Genomic DNA, 21,979 nt, shown 5'->3' with positions numbered 1-21,979 from the left:
AAGTAAATGTACTCTGAAGTGCTCTGCACAGAGAGAGCAATCATTAATACCCCCACTTGACAGATGAGAACACTAAGCTGTAGAGAGGTGAGCGAATTTGCCCAAGGTGACGCAGCTGGGTGGTGGCAGAGAGAAGTGTCCAGCCTGGCTCCTCTGACTCCATGAGATCTGGGGCCAGATCCCATGGCCTTTGATTGAGGATACTGGTGGCCTCAGCACACGTCAGGCCTAGGATGCTGGCAAAACCTTTATCCCGACCCTGAGTCGGCAGTTCTCTTTAATGCCACTGTGACTTTCAGAAAGCCAAACCCGGGCCTGGCCAGTGTGCAAATGAAGGCCTGTGCACTGCGTGTGTAAGAGCGGATAGTGAGGGTTTTCTGCTTTTTTAGGGATGCCCGACACTGCGTCCCCTGGAACAGCTGCCATTCGGATGCGTTTTCTGGGCTAGCTCTCTCTGCATCCTTTGCCAGCAGTCTGAGTCTGCTTCTCTTTATTTAGTTACCCATTTGTCCTTTTCCTGTGTCCTTGAAGCTTCTTCGCTCCACACAGACGGGTGATCTGGAGCCAACAACTGAGTTGAAAATATCACAGAGGTTATATTAGAAGCGTGGGCCCCCGGTGGCCCTTTCCGCCGCACCTGTGAAGGAGCACAGCCACACCCTGCGTCCCTCCCATGCCCATCTCCGCTCCCCTCCCCACAAGGTGCCCGGGCGAGGACTCGCTTCTTCAGTCTCCTCTTGGCCCTTGGCACAAATGCTCGCTCCCTCCTCTGGTGATTTTCTATCATCTGATTCTCAGTCTCTACTTTCTGAGGGGGGAGAGCATGTTTTATTCATTCTGGTACTCCCAGCGCCTGAAAGCACCTTGCAAGTTGATGTTCAATAAATATTGAATGAATGAATGCATGCATGAATGAGTGACTAGACCAGAGCCATTAGCCTGCCTAGAGATAATTCCTTCACTGGCAAATTGTTGCTTTCTTACGGCTTTCGCCAGACTGCATCAGGCAACACTAAATTAATGTTTTCTCCAAGGGGAGGACTTCTAGCGTTTCTGTCTGGGGAAAAAAAAAATGATTTCGTGAGATTCATTTTTAATCCTCTGGCAGAATCATTTCAGTAACAAATGATAACTCATTCCACATGAAGGGATGGCTGCCTCCGTTCCAGGAGTGCAGAAACACAGCAGAATGAGAGCAGAGAGAGCAACTCAAAGGGTCAGAGGAATGGGGTTGGCCTGGGAGGGGTGACCAACCCCACAAAATTGGGAGAGCGGACTGACTGATTAGAGACATGGAAATCCGAAGCTGCCGGGAAGAATTAAGTCTGAAGAAAGAGCATCATGGAGCAGGGATCCGGGGCAAGATGGCACCCAGGTTCAGGATCCCACCTCAGTGGGAGCTCTGACGCGTCCAGCCACCCTGAAAGGCAATGACGGACATCACCAAGACTCTTTCACGGAGGCTCCAACAAGCAGGGGCAACATGGTGCCCCCTTTCCTTCATCAGGAAAGGAACCCTGGTGACCCCCTTCCAGAGAGGGCCAGCGCAAGCTCCCTGGAACTTCCAGAGAGGCTCTGGAAATAAGCGTTGAGAGTGCAATTACAGTGGAACCGTGATCAAACCCAAGCCCGTGGGATTCCTTTGAAATCCTTCACAGGCTGTTACAACACCTCTTCAGACACAAGGGCCACATCACCCTGGAGAAGCAAGTCTGGTTCTATTCGTTGCAGAGAGAACAAGTTTATATCAGGAAAATGGGAGAGGCACAATTTCAAACCTTCTTAACTATTGTCCCCAAGACTGTATGTTCTGTTTTTGATCCAAACTAAGTAAAATAGATAAATTAGGAAAAGCATTTTAAATAGAAAGAACAGTTAAAACATATATTAGGGCTTACTAATATAATGGGCCAGGCACTGTTCTAAACACCTTAGTATATTATCTCATTTAATGCCCACAGCAAGTCTGTGACACAGGAATTGTACTTCTCCTCATTTACACAGCTGGGGAATGTGAGGCACAGAGTGGGTAAGTAGCTTGCCCAAGGCTACACAGCTGGTAAGTTGAAACAGGTACCTCTGCCATAGGCAAGAAGCAGAAAGATTTGATTGAGCCAGCGCCTTTGTCCTGGGGAGTGAAAAGTGTGAGAAGCCAGAGAGGTCTCCTGAACGGTAAAATTAATTTCTCTAGAAGAAATTCAAGAGTGTTGCAAGAGGGAGTTTTACAAATGTGGAACAACTTACACAATTTGTTCCTCCACATTTTGTTTCTGGGCTTATTGGAAGTGCCCGACAACACACCCAGGCCTCCAAGGTCCATTCGGTGCTTTTCTCTCTCGTCCTCCGGAACATGCCAATCAGGATTTGCCTTCTTCTGCTCTGTTTAAAGGACAGTTACCGTGTCTATCAAACAGAGGCCCTCTACATTTACATAATTCCTCCTGGTGAATTTAGAGAAGCACATCATCAATCATCTAGACAAAAGAAGGTGGGCTTAGACCAAGAAGAAAATGAATCGAATATGTATTTTGATTTATTTTATAACATCTGGGATTCCTGACTCCAGAAAGAGTACGGGTGCTATGTTCTTTTCAGATACACAGCAAAATAGGAAACACAAAAACCCAGCCCAGCAAGCCAGCTTATCTATACCAATCAGCAAAAATGGAAACACAAAGATGTTACAATGTACTAAATGGGTGGTAAATCAGAAGTGAGATGTGAAATGCCAGCCTTTATTCTGCTCTCTAGGATGGCTCTGGAAGGTCATGTTCATTGTCACTGAAAATGCCTGCAGAGAACGATATGAAAAGTCATTGTCTGTTCCTTTTTTTCCTCCTGCTATTTTTAGATCTTGTTAGGGAGATCAATTTTAGTTAACTGCAGAGCAGGGCTTAAAATGGTGCCCAAGTTTCAAGTTGCGAACATCTGCTATATTTAGCCTTTTTCCTTTTTCCAAATTCCTCTCCATCAAAACATGCCATAGTAAAGCAGTTTTGCTGGTTTGCTGCTTAGTATACAGCGTTTCCTCTACAAGGAAAATATATTTCATTAATTCATGTAACTTATAAGGAAGAAAGAGTTTCTATTTCAGGCTCATTGATTCAAAGGTAGAGCAAATTCTATTTTTTAAATATAGATGAACACCTATATTTTGGGTGCATATGTATGACTATTATATAAGCCTCAGTTCTTGTTCAACAACTGCTATTTCCTGGTCACAGATATGAAAAGCAAATAAAACAGTCAGGCTCCAGGATTTCCGCTCACACCATCTCCTCCGTCATCCCCCACCCGAGGCACGCAGATTTGTGATATTGGACCACATGCTCAGAATTTTCCATCTCCTTTCAAAGAATCTTCCCTGGAAAAATTAATGTTCGAAAAGCTTTTCTTCTCAGCATGTACTCCACAATTATTTTTATGTTTTTTTTTAAGTTTATTTGTTTATTTTTGAGAGAGAGAGAGAGAGAGAGAGAGAGAGAGAGAATGAATCCCAAGCAAGCTCCACGCTGCCAGCACGGAGCCTGATGCAGGGCTCGATCCCCTGAACTGTGAGATCATGACCTGAGCCGATCGGAATCAAGAGTTGGATGCTTCACTGACTGAGCCACCCAGGTGCCCCCACAATTATTTTTAATCACTGATGAGTAGCAATATAAAATTCTTCTTTTTCTTCCTTCCCAGGTAAAATATGCACATTGTAGAACAACAGAAAAGACACCTGACCATCCCTAGAGCTATGCCCTTAGCCAGGCCCCTAATATCAGCCAAGGTCAAACACAATGGTTACTTCCAGAGAGCAAATCCTCATGCCTCTTTGACCAAGCGTCTCTTTCTTTCCCTATGTTGCTACTTTTCTCTCACCTGGGTGGATGAGCCCCCCCCCCCACAGGCTTCAGAGTCTCTCTTTATCTTCCCAATCCTCCTCCCTCCACGGTTTCCTTAGTCTTTCTTGTCCATACCTTCCTTGTAGGATTCTACTTCCTTGGCTCAACCACTAATTCAGGTCCTCAGTCAGTCAGTTGTCCCCATGAAGTACTTTAGGTCCTAAATGACTCAGGAGGGATTGAAGGTACACAGCCCCACCTCATCCAGTCTTAGAGGGAAACCCCCAAAAGACAAACAAACTTTCTTTTATTGAACTAGAACACCTCTTATAACCCAACAACAGAAGTGTTCTCTGTCCTTCTACCTCTCTTCCCCACCCCTTCTCTCCCTCTCTTCCTACCCCCTTTTACCAAGGATCCTTTCTGGTTTCCTACTTTGATGTGGGTTGGGACTGAGGATGGGAGGTAAGGAGGAAGAACCCCAGTCGTTTCTATGGATAATAATTTCCTGACATGAGCTCACACTAGACCTGAGTGCAGGCAACATGGTGGTCATGCTTTGGCCTCGGCATGCCTGGATTGGAATCCTAGCGCCACTTGTTGGAGGTGGACCTTGAGCAATTTACTTCACTTCTCTGCACCTCTTTATTTTTTAATGGTGATTATGGGGCAACCTGCAAGATCATCGTGAAGATGGAATAATTAGTATACATGAGGTACTCAGCCCAGTTCCTGGCACACAGGAACTATCAGATCCATGGTGGTTGCTGTGGTCGTTCTGTTCAGAGCAGAACTGTTTATCAGGACATCCTCTGAGAGATGTTTTCTGTGCCATTACATGAATTAAAGTACGTAAAGCACTTGGAATAGTGTCTCCCTGCCAGCGAGAACAGTGCCCCTCTCCTTTGAGGTGGCCGTGGTTGCTCTTCACATGGGTTTGTTCTCTGAACTTCCCACGGACTTTGGTTGGTCTGTGCTTTGCTTTTACTCTTTGCCTCCCAAGCTTCTAGGGCATTCTTTAACAGAAGCAGCTGCTGCATGAAGGACAAGGGACAGAGTTGCTATTCAATGATTTGACCCCACCCTCAAGACTACCTACAGCATTTTTCTTTGGGGGTCTATCAAAATGAGAAGGGAGCTCATGGAAACACAGAGGTATCCGCGAGAGAAAAAATTGCAAAGGACTTCTCTCTCTGGAATGTTTCTTCCTCCCTGGAATATTTCTTTTAATCTTGAAGCCTCTTTCCACTTCTACTTAGAAAATAAGTTCTTTCTCCACCCCCAGACTGAGCCTGTAAACAGACAGCTGTGATTTGCAAAGTCTCCAGGAAGAGCCCCTCCTCCCTGAAATATCTCCTCTTTTATTTTTGTAGCCGTCAGAGAGGCTCCAACATGAAGAAAGAGATTTCTCTTGCTTTACAATGATGACTCCAACTTGGGATGTGAGTTTAAACCCAGGCACCACCTTTTATTAGCTGTGTGACCTTGAGAAAGTTTCTTAATTTCTCTGTGTGCCTCAACGGTAAAACCAGATTGTTGCAGTCATCAAATTAGATAGCCCAAATGAATCTCCATGTCCAGCACAGGACATGGTGAGTGCTCAATATGTATTACCTGGTTTTGGTCACTTGATTTTTAAATCATATCTTAGCCTTTTATTAAAACGTAAGTGCCTGCATCAAGCTCTTAGCGCCATGTTTCTTAGTGTGAAATCTGTGATATTTTGGAACGGATGGCCCTACGCCCTGTGGTCCATTTAGCATTTTCGCGCATCACCTACTGAATGCCAGCATCCCCACCCAACCCTGTCCCTGTGAAAAACAAAAAACAAAAAAAAACTTAGCACCCTTGTTTGAGAACCATAGTAATTACACCTTTGCAGCATTTATCAGGTGGGTCTCAAATTCGAGAAAGACATAGAGGCAAGGAGTGCCTAGGAGGGGGTCAGAGGTACCAGTGTGGAGCAGACGGAGGAGGGGCGAGGAGAGAGGGGAGCCGTCCAGAGAAGTGCACCCACGCCTGTGCCCCTTCCAGACGCATGAGTGGGCACGCACGCACGCACACGCACACGCTCTCTTTGCTTCCCTTTGGAAAAATAGGGGAAGACAAGAATGCCGGAAGAGAACTTAAAAATACTGTTAAATCGCGTATGGAGGGCTGTGGGGGAGGGTGGTATCACTTCTGGAAGCTTCCTGATGCTTTTCCCCAAAACTCTTTCTCTTGAGGAAAGCTTGTGGCCCCACATCAAACCAGCATTAGCCCTGCCTGGATTGAGAGAGGTTTAAAAGACATGGTGACTTTAGACAGCAGCCCGGGTCTTGGTGGAAGAAAGGAAGTGCAGGTCGCCGCACCCCTGCTTCCCGCAGGGGGGCTGTCCTGCCCCTCCTCCCCAGTCCTCTGAGTGCTACATAGGGCCAGCAGCCTCTGTCTCTGCTGTTGACAAGGGACAGGTTTACCGGGGCTTGGCAACTTTCTTCCCCTTCCCCACCCTGCCAAATTTAAGTCCTAAACCTGATACGTGAAAGGAAAGGGAATCTAAGTGTGAATACCTTTTTTTTTTTTTTTTAAGTTTATTTATTTATTTTGGAGAGACAACGCGTGAGCAAGGTAGGGGCAGAGAGAGAGGGAGAGAGAATCCCAAGCAGTGCGGAGCCCGATTCAGGGCTTGAACTCGCAAACTGTGAGAGCATCACCTGCGCCAGAAGCAAGAGTAGGATGCTTAACCGACTGAGTCACCCAGGTGCCCCTTAAGTGTGAATGAACACCTTTCAAGCACATTTCTAATTATGCTGAACTCGGCCCTCAGTCCCTGTTTTCAGTCCCATCAACAGGCAGCATGTTTGATAAAACTAACACATAGAAATTCCTCGTTGCTTGTTCCATACATCAGAACTGATGCTTCTATTTCCTCTTGAAAATAGCACGTTCACAATAAAAATACTGGGGAGGGGGGTTTGCAGTGCCTTTTACATATGATAAGCCTAAACGTGTTTTAATATTAGAATCCCTATTCCTCATCTTACTGAAAATTCCTCATCTTGGCTCTTGACTTAAACCAAAGCTCAGCGCTCAGCACCCAGCATGGTTCTATCTATGTTCAAAGGTCCTGCTGGAAGTGTTCTTAGCACGGGCCTTGAGAAGCCCTCATCCATTCTTAAATTCAATGCCGATTAATAACAGATGCCTTTGTTTTCCCGGTCGGGTTGAGAACTCATTGAAGGGTAGGTCAGAATAAGACAGATGAGATGAATAGTGCCAGCTTTGTTTCTGATGAGACACCGAGGCTGAGAATGTGGCCGCGGTGAACCCCAGCCCAGGTTTCCTAACGCTGAAATCCAGAACCCAGAGTTTAACTCGCCATGCCTGCCACAGACCACCCCACATGGGCTGGGTCTCCTCCGGGGGCCTTGGCACATGGCCCAGTGCAGAGAAGGGCACAGGACCTTTGCAGGCAGGGATGGCCCAAAGGGAAAAGTGGAGAGGGCGAGCTCAGCAGGGGCAGGTCTTTTCCCCAGAGTCACCTCTCCGCTTCCGCTGGAGGGGAGTGAGAGAGCGGCCACAGAGAGAGGTCCCTCTGTGGAGCTTCGTCCATAAGGAAGGAAGGACGGGAACTGGGGTGGTGTCCAGTCGAATGTAGCACCTGAGCAGAGAAAGAGGATAAAACACAGGCAATTAATTTCAAGTCAATTTCGTAGCTCAGCTTGCTTCCGAACAAAGAGAACGTGTGTGACCAACGACTTATCGATTGCTACATAACAACGATCCCAAAATGAAGGCCTTGAAACACTGCCACTTATTTTGTTCACGGATCTGCTACTCAGGCAGGGCTTGGGGGAGAGCTCATTCTCATGTCTGCTGCTTGCAGTGTTCCTGGGGCAGCTCAGCCGGGACCAGCAAATCTGCTTTCAAGATGGTTTACTCTCAGGGCTGGCAAGCCAGTGTGGCTGAAAGCTCAGATGAGCTGTGGGTCAGGGCCCCTGGTTCCTCTCCATGCGAGCCTCTTCATGGGCTGCTTGGACTTCCTTACAACGTGGAGGCGAGGTTCCAGAAATGAGCATCCTGACAGAGCAAGGTGGACGTGCATGGTGTTTTTGTGACCTGACTCAGAATTCACACCGGTTACTTCTGCGGCAGGATACTAGTCAAGGCAGTCAGTCATAAAGGCCTGTCCAGGAGTGCCTGGGTGACTCAGTCCCTTAAGCATCCGACTTAGGCTCAGGTCATGATCTCGCGGTCCTTGTGTTCGAGCCCCGCATTGGGCTCTGTGCTGACAGCTCAGAGCCTGGAGACTGCTTTGGATTCTGTGCCCCGCTCCCCACTCCCCCCGCTCACGCTCTGCTCTCTCTTGTCTCTCAAAAATGAATAAACGTTTAAAAAAAGTTTTTTTAAATAAAGGCCTGTCCAGATTTGAAGGGAGGGACCACAGTGGGAACAGTCCTCCATGAATGAGTGGCAAGGTTCTTTTTTTTTTTTTTTTATAAATTTTTTTTTCAACGTTTATTTATTTTTGGGACAGAGAGAGACAGAGCATGAACGGGGGAGGGGCAGAGAGAGAGGGAGACACAGAATCGGAAACAGGCTCCAGGCTCTGAGCCATCAGCCCAGAGCGTGACGCGGGGCTCGAACTCACAGACCGCGAGATCGTGACCTGGCTGAAGTCGGACACTTAACCGACTGCGCCACCCAGGTGCCCCATGAGTGGCAAGGTTCTTGAAGAGTAATGTTTAGCAAGAAATTTGATGGCCATCTCTGCCGAGCACAGTCAGTCTGCTATGACACTAAATCTCCTGTTGAGAATTCGCCTTTCATATGAAAGATAATAAAATTAAATCCAGAAGGAAACATCCCCCCAACGCCAGAGACCAAAGCTACCATACGAGATGTAAGTCAAATCCTTTTATAATGTATAGTATAGAGTATTTCTTTTCATAATGATTAAGTGTTATCATTTGCGACGATTCATTGTCAAGGAGACCATGCCTAGGATAACTAGCAATTGGCCAGAACAAGAAGAGACAGGATGCAGAAGGAATAAATAGTTCCTCTTTAGCTAGAGAGCAACTATTCGCTAAACTAGAAGTTGCCTTAAAGATACGTTAAAGTGAAAGTTAAACTCAGCTCTTGTCATAGGTGAACACCACGGGAGTCAGGACAGACAGAGCCGGAGAGTGACTGCAAGCACGTTCTTTGAGGTCAGACAGGCCTGAGTTTGAACCCCGGCTCTGCCATTGACTTCCTCGGTGATGTCAGTTTCCTCCTGCATAACCCAGAGAGGATGACGCCCACAGTACAGAGCTGTCGTCATAATTAAATATCCAATTTGCGTGAAGGACTTAGAGACGCATCTGGCATTTAGCGACGGCGCGGTAAATAGTTGCCGTGTGTAAAGCGGATGGCGAGTTTCCGTGACACCTCCCGTGTCCTACCACGGCCGGCACGCTGAAAACGGAGTAAATACCTGCCCTTACTTGGTTTTCTGCTTAGCGGAAAAGCTAAAACTTACACACGTTAAACAATAGGAGGCAAATGTGTGAGTGCGTACTGGACATGGCAGAAGCGTGTCAAAAGCGTGTCACGACCCAGTAACATGTTTTTGGAGCATTTACATATACCTGAAGCCGCATCTGTCACTACGGCCACCACTGCAGCAGCTTGGAACGTAAAACGTCACCAGATGAAACAACTAATGTATAATAGAAAAGGTGCTATAACTAGGCGTTATACACAAGTGATTCACACGATCTCAGAAAGAAAAAAGAGAGAGAGATGTCATTTCAAAAGCATCGTGAGGTCTTCCTTCTTGTGGGAACACAAGTGTGGAAAAGGGTGGGGAGACAGGAAAAAGGAGAGAAACTTACCAGTGGGGGTGGGGAGTGGTAAAGAAAACAAGGGTCAGTTAATTTTGAGGGTCGGGATTTAGGACACCCCTCTGCCCTTCATGGGACTCCGCGTGTCACCATCCACCCCTCTTGCTGCTTACAACAGTGACTGGACTGAATAAAAACTCTTTGCAATTATTCATTTCTTAATTCTCGAACTGTCTGGCCGTGTGACCAGGTTGGTTCATCACACTGAAAACGGGAAATTATTTTGGGCAGCCGCACTGACCACAACATCACCCTAAATAATCATTAAATAATCATGTCATGCATCTGAGGAGGGCTTTAAAGTATCTGACAAATATTTCCTTATTTCGTAGCGCGGTGATGTAATGGTTATTCCCATTTCGCAGATGAGGAAAACTGGGGCGTAGAATGTTATATATCTCTCAGCGTCACATCGCTGGCCCAGGATGAGGTGACATCTCCAAACGTCGTGTTAGGAAGCTTATTCCGGCAGTGGACGTTAGTTCCTGTGGTGGGGTCATCAGCTGAGAGCATTCGGGTGGGAAGTGGTGAACCGTGAATGCAGGCATTGTAAGCAGGGTAGCAAGGGAACGTATGGAGAAATGTTTCAGAGCAGTGTTGAATAATGCTCTGTGATGGCTTAACTACCATGGATGGAAGGCAGAGAAGCTTCCAAGGTGACCAACTCTACAGATTTGGCACCTAGGAGATAGAACCTCCCTGAGAAATGTGATAGCTGGAGAGGACACATAGATTGACAGGGAACATAAATAATTCTACTGTGGATATGTGAGTTTGGAGAAGACTAGAAGACTTTTGCAGAGATGTCCCTAAGGCCAGAGAGGTGCAGGTGTGAGACCAGGCTGGGGACATAGCATCTCATAGAGACAGAAAGTGGGAGCTCATGATGTTCCAGAGAGAGAATCTTTCAGAGATGAATGGAAGCCACGTGAGGAATAGAGCAAACCCTAGTCTCGTGCCTGCTAGACCCTGCAGTCTTTTGAAAGCCTCTGGGACAGGGGTCCCATCTCTTTGGCAGAGCTCAGGTAAGGACTTGTGCAAGGAGGCACTCAAGTCACAGGAGGGTCTCCCTTTCCTGCCATCTCGAGAGTTTTCTTACCAGGAATCTGAACGGTCTCAGCTCTGCTGTAATATATGCAAATATAGCACTGTAACATCTCCCTGCCTTGAACGCATCTCATTATGCTGATTTTTAGACACTGTGCATAATCACATTGATTATTTTAGAGAGAATCCAAGAAGGAGCCAACTCCTGACCCATAAGCCAAAGGGGTCAGCGTGATGGAGAACTTCCAGGGGTACTGGGACCAGCGGTCACCAACACACATCTCTGTGAGTGTGACAGAACTGTGTCACCACATCCCCCAGGTGCCCCCCCACCCCCCGCAGACAGGGATGTGACCTTCTCCCTCCTGAGAACAGGAGGCAGCCCGTGGACACCTCCATGTCCTCCAGACCCGCAGGAATCAGGACCTTGTCATCAACCTGTCTCCATCCACTCAGAAAAAGAGGCGACAGAATTTGACATTTATTTCGAACAGTGGCCACGCCTACATCACTTCCAAAGGCCTGAATGACAGTTTCACTTTTGGCCACGTGCTGGAAGAGTTTGCACGTGCTCGGCTGGGAATTCATTTCAACAGGGGTAGGTGGAAGACCCCGCGTGATGTACTTTCTGGAAGCTTTTGGCTCCGGCCTCCTTTCTGCTCACAGGGGAAAGGACAGTTTGAATACAGACTTGAGGATTGGGAGTGTGATAGGTGACCCTCTGCTTGTCCTTTCAAAGAAACGCTGTGGCCGTGCTCAGTGTGGTGTGGCAGGACAGACCCATCCTGAGTGGCCAGGGCCCCACGGGCTCCTTGTCCCCCACCAAGCCCAGTTGGTCACCATGCAGGGTGACAGCATTGAAGTCAGCCCTGGTGGCAGAGGAATTAGCTGAAGCCCAAAGGGAAAGAGAAGCCAAAAAAAGAAGAATTCAATCCAGCAACACCAAAGCTATTTCTTTTTTATTTTGTGGGCTCTTAGCAGCTGTTAAGCTTTGCTGGATTTTGATAGTAAGAAAGTTTCCAAATATAGAACAGTGAAATGTCAGAGTTAATGGGATCACAGCAATAAAGTCTCTCTACGACCAAGTAGTCTGACTGTCTTAGCTCCACGTGCTCAACATAAAGCTGCCCCGTACCGAGCAAGGCCCTGAGCTTTCCTGTTCCATCCCGAGTGTACCCCCGGCACATCTGGCCTAAAAGGAAAACACTCACTCAGGTTGGAATTGATAAACACCTTGCAACTAGACGTATCTTTACAAGAGTGTTCTTTAAGCAAGCCAGGGCAAACAAGTGACTTAATTAAAAGGCTTGCTTCATTATATACATTGTACTACGATACAAATATAAATAGAGGGGCGCCTGGGTGGCTCACTCGGTTGAGCGTCCTACTTCGGCTCAGGTCATAATCTCGCGGTCCGTGAGTTCGAGCCCCGCATTGGGCTCTGGGCTGACAGCTCGGAGCCTGGAGCCTGTTTCGGCTTCTGTGTCTCCCTCTGTCTCTGCCCCTCCCCCGCTCATGCTCTGTCTCTCTCTCTCAAAAATAATAAACATCAAAAAAACTGTAATATGAATATAAATACATATAAAGCTGGCAACTAGCTTCTGGCCAACGAGTAAGGAAAGGGGCAGGGTGTCTGGTCAGCCCCTTGGCCAGGGACCTGCCACCACCCCTTCCCCCGCCGGCCTCACAGTCTCCACGCTTTTGCTGGGTGACAGCAAATTCTGTCCCATCATCCTGAGACTGCCATCGCCTCTCCCTGCATCGCAAGCGACAGGGCGACGCGCGGGACTCCAGCAGCCATTGGTGTCCCTCCAAGAAGTGCCACTCCTCCAAACCTGAGAATTTGCAAGACATCCTGGATGCAAAAAAAAAATGGCCTTATTTGTGTACTCGTTCCTTTCTCCTTCTCTTGTTGGAGGGCGTCTCTCATACAGAATTTGCAGAGCATCCCCAGAGGAAGGAGAGCATTTTGGAAAGCTTGGGTACAGCGAAGTCATCGCCCGCCGTTTGCGGTGGCACCCGGAGGGGTTGCTGTACCCCCCAGAAAACAAAGATGAGAAAGAAGACCACAGATTAATTCGAGCTGCTGGGGGGGGGGGCTCGCGAGCTGATAAGTCCTGGCTGCTTTCCCGCTATGCATCCCTCCTGCCCTCTCCCTGCACCGTTCGCACTTTCCGATGAAAAATTAGCATGCAGGAGGGAGGCAGGGAGGAGGCACGCTGGGTGCATGCCCGCGCCCTGGCGGGACCACAGCCTCCAGCCCGCCACGTGAATCCCCGGAACGGTGGCTGCCCTTTAACACCGAGAAGCACCAGGGGATGCTGGCTACCAAAGGAGATGTCACTCAGAATAGGCAGGGTCGCATCCTCATACCAGTAAACTATTTTTTTTTTAAGTTTATTTATTTCTTTTGAAAGAGACAGAGATGGCACAAGCAGGGGAGGGGCAGAGAGAAAGGGAAAGAGAGAATCCCAAGCAGGCTCAGAGCCCGCTGCGGGACTGGAACCCACGAAGCCGGGGAGATCGCGACCTGAGCGGATGCCCGAGCCAACCAGGAGCCCCGCTGTCAACTCTGTTTTCAACAAGTAGCGCCTCTAAGCTGTGAGCAGCTCGAGAAGCCCTGCTCCGAGATGCCACCCGCCAGGTCTGCCCACCCCTGGCCCGGAGCCTCACAGGCAACTTTTACGCCGGAGCCACGTCATGGAGATTCCTGTCCTTCGCGTGCGCGTGCGGTTCTTCTGCCCCGGGGGTTTTGGTTACAATGACAAAATACCTCAGAGGAGGGCAGAGCACCATTGAATAAGCATCGACGCATATACACCACAGCTGTAGGTGTGAGCGTTCTCACGACTTCAGAGCGGGTTGCCACGCGGTTCCCGTAATGCCAACAATCCCGGCTGCAGGGAGACAAAGCCAAGCATGAATGAGGGCGGCAAGTTTCTCTTTCCTGCTTCTGCTCCTGTTTGTGTCACTGTCCCCTCCTGATTCCACACCGGTCCACCTCCGCTCCCTTCTGCCAGAGATTTCACACCCGCTGACGCAATTCTCGCTCCCTGCAATTTCACCAAATCTAGACTCGAAAGGATAGAGTCTTTATGAGCCCTATTCCTATGGCTCTGGCCAGTGCTGTCACTCTCGGCTCCTGCCAATCCCCTGGGGAAATCCTGGAGCTGAACCACTCCATTTTTGTGAGCTATTCCTCTCCCTCACCCAGGAAAGCCTCTGCTCTCCACACCAGGATGTCAAGGGCAGCCCAGCGAAGACTTCTCTGACCCTTAACAGAAAGAGAACACTTTTAGCAGCATGTGGCTATATTAGTTTGCCAAGGTTGCCACGGAAACACGAGCTGAGGGGCTTCAGAAAAGGTATTGGGGTTCCTGGGCGGCTCGGGCGGTTAAGCTTCCTACTCCGGCTCCGGCCATGATCTCGAGGCTGGCTCGTGAGTTTGAGCCCCGTGTCGGGCTCTCTGCTGTCAGTGTGAGCCCGATTCAGATCTTCTCTGCCCGCTCTCTCTCTCTCTCTCAGAAATGAGTAAACATTTTAAACAATGTACTGACTCAAGTTCTGGAGTTACAAGTTCGGGACCAAGGTGTCAGCAGGGCCTCCCTCCCTCTGAAGGCGCTAGGGAAGGACCTTTCCCAGGAGCCTCTCCCGGCTTCTGGTAGCTCCTGGGCTGTGGTGAGGGCCTGCGTCCCAACTTCCCCTTTTTGTAAGGACACCAGTCATCCTGGATTAGGGATCTACCCTAATGGCCTCATTTTAACTTAATCATCTCCAAGAACCCCGTAAGGTCATTGTCACAGGTACCGGGGATTAGGACTTAGACGTCTTTGCGGGGGGGACACAATTCACCCCATAACAATAGCAGACTCTGAACGTTCACGTCCTTCCCAGCATCACTTAGAAGAGCTTTGACACTTGTTACATGAGTAGTGCTCCTCACCCCTTTATGCCAGCGCCCAGATTTTAAGCCTGTACCTCGTAAGCATTTGCTGTTTTCACCGTGGGTGCTCACCAAGATGTACCGAGCGGCACATACACAGTACCCCGGCCCCGAAACTGACCGTACTTGCTCCGGCCGGCCGGAAGGGACACTTCCCACTACAGATTGGGGATGACAGGCAAGGCTTCTGGACTGGGTGGTATCGGCCTCTCATCCTGGAGGGAGGGCAGGTTTTAGGAAGCTCGCAAAGAGAGGTGAGCCTAGGCCAGAGAAAAGTAGCTGCTTTGGTCGTGCGGACACAAAAGTGAACAAACCTTTCCTAAAATGTTAAAGAGAAAGGAAGAGAGTTTTATTTGAGCCCAAGTTAGGACAGCTGCCCAGAATGCACAGGCTTTACAAAGAGAGTGCTCTGAGGAAGGAACATTTGGGGACAGGGTTAGGTATGCTTTTTACAGAAAGAGTTACAAACCATCACAACAAAGGGCACTCCAGACAGGTACAGACTTTATGTTTTTAGTCTTTGCAAGGCTGTACGACTTTAATCTTCTGGGAACCACGGAGGGGTTTTTTTTGTTCTTCTTCTGTTTGGAATGCTCTTTTTTTGGTGTTTTGGGTTGTGTCGTTGTTTTGTTTTGCCTTTTATTTTTATTTTTTTCAGGTTATTTATTTATTTTGAGAGAAAGAGAGAGCACAGCTGGGGAGGGACAGAGATAAGGAGACACCGAATCTCCAGCAGGCTCCGCACCATCCGCACAGAACCCCACGTGGGGCTTGAACTCACACACTGTGAGATCATGACCTGAGCTGAGATCAAGAGTCAGATGCTTAACCAACTGTACCGCCCAGGTGCCCCTGTTGTTGTTGTTGTTGTTGTTGTTGTTGTTTAACGAAGCTGACTTAAGATGTGTGAGCAGGGCAGAAATACAGCCCATGCTTTAGAGGTTTTGCCAAGTCATGTTGACCTTGGTAAATGTTAAAGTATAGCTTCCCTGAGGGTCACCTGGGTGGCTCAGTCGGTTGAGCATCCCACTTCAGCTCAGGTCATGATCTCGCGGTTCATGAGTTCAAGTCCCACATCAGGCTCCGAGCTGTCAGCACGGAGCCTGATGCCGGATTCGAATTCATTGTCTCCCCTCTCTCCCCCCCCCCCCCCCCCCCACCCCACACATGCTCTCTCTCTGTCTCAAAAATAAATAAACATTAAAAAAAATTTTTTTTTTTAAATATAGCTTCCCTGGGAGCCCAGGGGCAGAGCCCACAAGCGTGAAAGTTGAATATTTCCTTTATCAGTAGGAGCGAGGATGCGGCAGTTTGTGTCTAGATTTTTCCCCATCGTGAAGGATGGGAAGTGAAGGTTGGGATGTCAGAAGATGATGAGTGTGTCAACAGTTAAATTGAGAAGTTAAAGCATGCAGATGGAGACCGCCTGGAGGTCTTCGACTTGTCATTTATACCCACGTCAATCGTCGCCTCTACTGGGAAGCCTTTCAGTGTCACTTTCTCCTTACAGTTTGGCCCCACAGTCCTTGACATATTTTGCCACGCTAGTGCTTACCATGGTATCTTCTGGTACTTCCTGTGTCTGCATGTGGCCGCAGGGCTGTGCTCTTGTGCCTGTAGCCTTATCACCAGCAATAGGCTAGCCCATGGGGAATGCTCAGTAAATACCTCCTGAGATAAAACAAAAGCACGAAGCCAGTGAGCTTAACAGCCATCTGACTATAAGATGAGCCAGTCAAGAAGGACAGACTCTTATAACTTGAAGGGACCTCGGCAGCCATCGAACCCCATCCCCCAGTAACCACCGCAAATCCCAGACAAGTGATGATCCTGCCTTATTCCCTCCTGGGGTGGCTCTGGCCATAAGAAGTATGAGGCTGGAGGAGACCTTGGAGACTGTGCTGTCCAGAAGGTGAACGAGTGAAGCTGTTGGCTCAAGGTCACTCAGCAGTTAGCAACAATGATGGGAAACAGAAGAAACTGAGAACTCCCTACCAGACCTATTATGTCATCACCACGGTCCTGTGGGTTGTGGCTACGACCGTGTTGAAGTTTACAGTTGAGAGTGCTGAGGCTCCAGGAGGGTGAGTGGCCCACTCAGGGTTGTCTGGTTATAGGTGGTAGAACAGGGACACAATGACAGAGTGATCTCACTCCATTTTCCAACGCCCCCCGCCATTCTTGGATAAGACCCAGGCTTCCTGAGACACTGTGACACTGTCTTCTTCCTTGCAGAAGGAAATTTGCCGAAGAATCTGCTCCGGGCTCCCTTCCGCTTTATCACCTCTGCTTTTCTTGCTTTTCAGGAGAGAAGTATGAGCTCCATGCAGGGACTGAGTCCACCCCAAGTGTCGTCGTGCACGTGTGTGACAGTGACATAGAGGAAGAAGAGGATCCAAAGACTTCCCCAAAGCCAAAAATCATCCAAACCCGGCGTCCTGGCCTGCCACCCTCCGTGTCCAACTGAGCTCACCGCTCCGCCTCAACGATAATATCTGTCTCCTCTTTATCATGCTTTTTTTTCCCTCTGTTGTTTGTTTGTCGAAAAAAAAAAATAATTGCCTTTCAATCCCTGGGTGTTTGGTTGTTTGAGATTCCTTCCTTGTAATCAAGCCTCTCGGACAAAAGGGCTAGGAAAAGGTGATTATGTTTCCTGATCATATCATACCCATCAAGCATAATCCATTATTTAGAAGGTTCTAGAAAAAAAAAAAAGTAGTATTTTCTTATTAAAGAATCAGCACAGCCTATATCTTCACTCTCTCTTGTTGATCCAAGCCAGAGACATCAGTAACAAATAGCACCTGTGTTGTTTGTGATCTGTTTCAGTCCCAGTCCTGACGTGTGTGCGTTGTTTCTTCCTGGCCACTTAAGTAGGACCATAAGTAAACTTGACTTTGACTGCATGAGATATCCCTATCTGGTCTCACTCAGTCCTCTGCATCCCGACATTCCCAGGACATGCATGATCACCAGCATTTATTTTCATGATTCGAGGATATACTATAACTCACAGATTGTCAGCATCCAGCCATGTCCTATCTAGATTAGAAAACTTACTAGCATCCTCCAGCTCAAAAAGTCTGGGTATATCCACTATTTTGAGTCAATACTTCATAGCTCTGTTAAAATTCCTGGAGGCAGCACTGAGCTTGGCCCCAAAGATATTCCTCAGTAGATTTTGAACACCACTTCCGTATAGAACTTTCCCAGCCTCACTGGGGAGGCTTGTCCAGGGTGATAGAGACCGATTTCAGACAAACCTATTTATTATAAAAGTTTCATGGTGTCTGAATGATTGTTTTTTTCTCTTTGTATATTTGTACAAATGTTTCAGCTGTGCTTTTAAAATCTGGATGTTTTTTATTTAGTGACTGTTCAGCCATTAGCTGCTTACAAACATGATACGTGCATTGCTTATGAATGCATTCATATACTAATACAGATAATCTGATAATATTACACTCTATTATGGATAATGCTGAATTTTGAAAGGGCACAAAACTTCTCATGCCAATATATAAATGATTAGCCAACATCTTTGCTATCGAGAACACTTGTTTTTAAATAAAGGCAAGGCGCAAGTGTCCGTTGTAGACGATTTGGATGAAGCTAAATCACCAGAACGTAGCAGCCACTGAGCATTTGAAAAAGGAAAGGATAGTAGATAAACGTATACCAATCCTACTCATGCAATGGCCATGTTGCTCAAAAACATTTGTTTTCGTCACATGTGATATTTCTATTTCTGTAGCCCGAAGTGCATTACAGAAGATACACCTATAAAACCATTACCTTCTGCTATATGTGCAAGGCCTCATCTACTCCTGTACATTTAACGAATTACTTTAGATGCAAACGCCAGTTACAATGGAGAGGGGAAATACTTTCATTACCCAAGCCTCAGAGAAACACACAAGAACAAGAACATAGCCAACTTATGGAAGGATTGTTGTGGTTTTTGACTAAGGTGTATGTAAGTTTCATCAGAAACTTAAAACAGACTGATCACTCAGAAATTAAAGTCCGTTCTACTGTGAATATAGCAATATAGTACTGGACACAGTACAGGTGAAACTGAGGACAGCATTGCTTGTAAAACCCTGAGTTGCCATACGAAAAATGAAGGCTCCTTTCAAAAATAAAATCTGAGGAGTGTATAATAAGCAAATGCTTTGACTTTCCTTTGCTGTGGAGGTTTTTGGTTTTTCCTTAACAAATGAAAGATTAGACTTAGGAGTGGAGAAATGCTGCCCTCTAGTGGAAGAAATATTTTCTGAGCTCCTGAGACTAACGGAGAGCTGCAGCAGTCGGCCATTTTGTCCTGAATCTCTTAGTCCTCTGAGGGTCATTTGACTTTCTAAACTATTCAGAATTTTCAGAATGCAAGTTCTAAGGAGATCTGGCTGAGAAAAATATTTGGAGATAATTTTTGACGTGTTTTAGAGCAGGTACCATCAGTCATTTGCAGCCAAATTTAGTGAAAGTTGAAATGACCATTCTGTGTTACACAAAATAAAAACACAGTGGAGCGTATGACCGAACTGGTTACTCTTGGTGACATTTATTGCAAAGTTTCGATGTTAATCTGTCTCAGGTCAAGTACTTCTTTCATTAGGCTGGGTTTGGGGAGGGGGGAGGAGGAACTTTTCCCAGGAGATCAGTAAGAAACTGGAAGGACTCCTGGAAGGGTTTCAGCAGAGCCTCCTGCACTGTGAAAGTCAGAATTGCCTCAGCATTTCCATGACGCACATTATGCAAATCTCTTTATCACTATTTTAAGTTTGAAAAGTTTAAATATGGAGGGGAAGGGGAGATTTCCACCAACTGAATCATTTGTGCACGTGTATAGCTCAAAAGAGCTTAGACTTCAAATATACCTGGTGAATGACTCTTTGTCCGTGTAGTATAATTTCTGTGTTGTCTTTCTTAGCTATTTTTGAGTGGTAATTGTGAAAGAGTGCAATGCAGCCTCTAATAGTCTTTCTAAAAAGTTACCAACAGGTGAGATTCACTTCTCTGAGTTCTTACTGAAAGGAGCAGAGGGGGAAGCTGGGTGGCAACCATCTCCTGAAGGAACAGGAAATTTGAGCAAGGCATAAAGAGATGGGTTGGGCTCTGATAAGGGGCACTATCTTATTGTCATGCTTCAAACATGTCGGTCTGAAAGGCCATTTCAAATGTACTAAGGACCCTCTTGAAACATCTCTCCCACACTCTTCTTTAGTTTAAAGCACTGTAAGAAACCCAAAGTGGGAAACGTTTTATTATGTAGAACACAAAGTGCACGATCATAAAGTACAAGATGGGGTACATGGTATTTCGTTACAATTAAGAGCGTCTGTCTCTCAAATTACACCATTAGGAGAGTTAACAGGAAAGTCTCAGACTGGGAGAAGATATTTGCAATACATATAGTTTTTAAATGACGCAGAACTAAAACACGAGAAGAATTCCTGCAAATCAATACGAAAAAGGCAGACAAGTCGTCTTGTAAAAATGGTCAAACTACCTAAATGGGTGCTCCATATACACAGGCACCTCACGCATACACACCCAAACCCAAAATACCCATCTGGTTCATAAACATTAAAAAGGTATTCAGCGTCCTTTCTCATCAGAGAAATGCAAATCAAAACCTCCAGGAGGTATACCACACACCTATCCGAATGGCCAAAATTAAACACGAGGCACTATGAAGCACTGGTGACGATATGGAACGAGGCGAACTAAACTGTCACTGCCACCTGGGAACGCTGTTTGAAGGTCAAACATATGCCAATCTGGAAGCGATCCCATTCCAGGGCCCCAGGACATACAAGCAGCAGATAGGTGTTCTCACGTCTACCAAAACACCCGTACAGGAATGTCCCCAGGAGCATTGCTTATAATAGCCGTTAATTGGATACAACCCGAATGTCCTTCAGTTGTAGAATGAATACTGAACTGCAGTACATTCGCACAGAAGAGAATTACAAAGCAATAGAAACACAAATTCCTGGGGCGCCTGGGTGGCTCAGTCGGATAAGCAGCCGACTTCGGCTCAGGTCACGATCTCACTGTCCGTGAGTTCGAGCCCCGTGTCAGGCTCTGTGCTGACGGCTCAGAGCCTGGAGCCTGTTTCAGATTCTGTATCTCCCTCTCTCTGCCCCTCCCCTGTTCATGCTCTGTCTCCCTCGGTCTCAAAAATAAATAAAACGTTAAAAAAAATTTTTAAAAAAGAAACACAAATTACTGAGATATATAACAATACGGATATATCTCAAAACCCTACTTTTTTAAGGTTTGTTTCTCCTGAGAGGGAGAGGGAGCAAGAATCCCAAGCAGGCTCTGTGCTGCCAGCAAGGAGTCCGGTGTGGGGCTTGAACTCAGGAACTGAGAGATCGTGACCTGAGCTGAAATCAAGAGTCGGATGCTTAACCAACTGAGCCACCCAGGTGCCCCACAAAATCATACTCTTGAGTAAAAAGACAGACGTGAAAAGATAGACGTGATGTATGACTCCATTTATGATGTTAAGAAACAGTCAAAACTGACCTATGTAGATAGAAATTATAATAGTGGTCACCTTTTGGAGGGTATTGAATGAAAGGGGACACCTGCCAGCCTTCCCCTAAAAGGAGCTACAAACATTCCATCTAGACCTCCTTGGATGTATGCATATGTAAAACTCATTTCATTTTTTTTTTTTTAATTTTTTTTCTCAACGTGTATTTATTTTTGGGACAGAGAGAGACAGAGCCTGAACGGGGGAGGGGCAGAGAGAGAGGGAGACACAGAATCGGAAACAGGCTCCAGGCTCCGAGCCATCAGCCCAGAGCCCGACGCGGGGCTCGAACTCACGGACCGCGAGATCGTGACCTGAGCTGATGTCGGGCGCTTAACCGACTGCGCCACCCAGGCGCCCCTGTAAAACTCATTTCAAATATGTACCATATATGGTATGTAAATTATACCTCAACTGAGTACCGGAGGAAGGAACGCCTGGTTGCGAAAAGGATTTGGAATGCCCTCATCCTAAAGACACATCTCATTCATCTGATGTCTGGGAGATACTTCCACACGTATACACAGCGCTCCTTTCAAATCTATAAGTATTTTGTAGAATAGAAAGCAAAGACCTTAAGCACTGGGTGAGGCACTGTTCGTTCAGGTGACAGATATTTACCAAGGAACTACTGTGTGCCTGACACCAGAAACAGTGGTGAACGTGGTAGGTATTGTCCCTGCCGTTTCAGGAAGGAGGGTCTAGTGTGGGGAAGTGATAATAAACACAGAGATAAGCAAATAAA

The 21,979-nt window shown here is 47.0% G+C and overlaps 1 protein-coding gene across 3 annotated transcripts in view; it reads left to right on the top strand.

Moving 5' to 3' along the window:
- RCAN2 (regulator of calcineurin 2) overlaps positions 1–19,581 on the top strand; it is a 275,947-nt gene extending 256,366 nt beyond the window's left edge. For all 3 annotated transcript variants that reach the window (XM_040473685.1, XM_040473683.1, XM_040473684.1), the window contains one exon: positions 16,994–19,581. In XM_040473685.1, coding sequence (XP_040329619.1) covers positions 16,994–17,154 — 161 coding nt within the window. In that variant the 3' untranslated portion in view covers positions 17,155–19,581. The remainder of the gene's footprint in view (positions 1–16,993) is intronic.
- Positions 19,582–21,979: the final 2,398 nt, after the last annotated feature.

This window comes from Herpailurus yagouaroundi, unplaced genomic scaffold (assembly GCF_014898765.1).
Source record: "Herpailurus yagouaroundi ecotype Mexico unplaced genomic scaffold, PumYag 139, whole genome shotgun sequence".
Lineage (NCBI taxonomy): Eukaryota > Metazoa > Chordata > Mammalia > Carnivora > Felidae > Herpailurus > Herpailurus yagouaroundi.
Note: the sequence above shows the minus strand (reverse complement) of the source record. Positions and strands in the feature narration are given on the sequence as shown.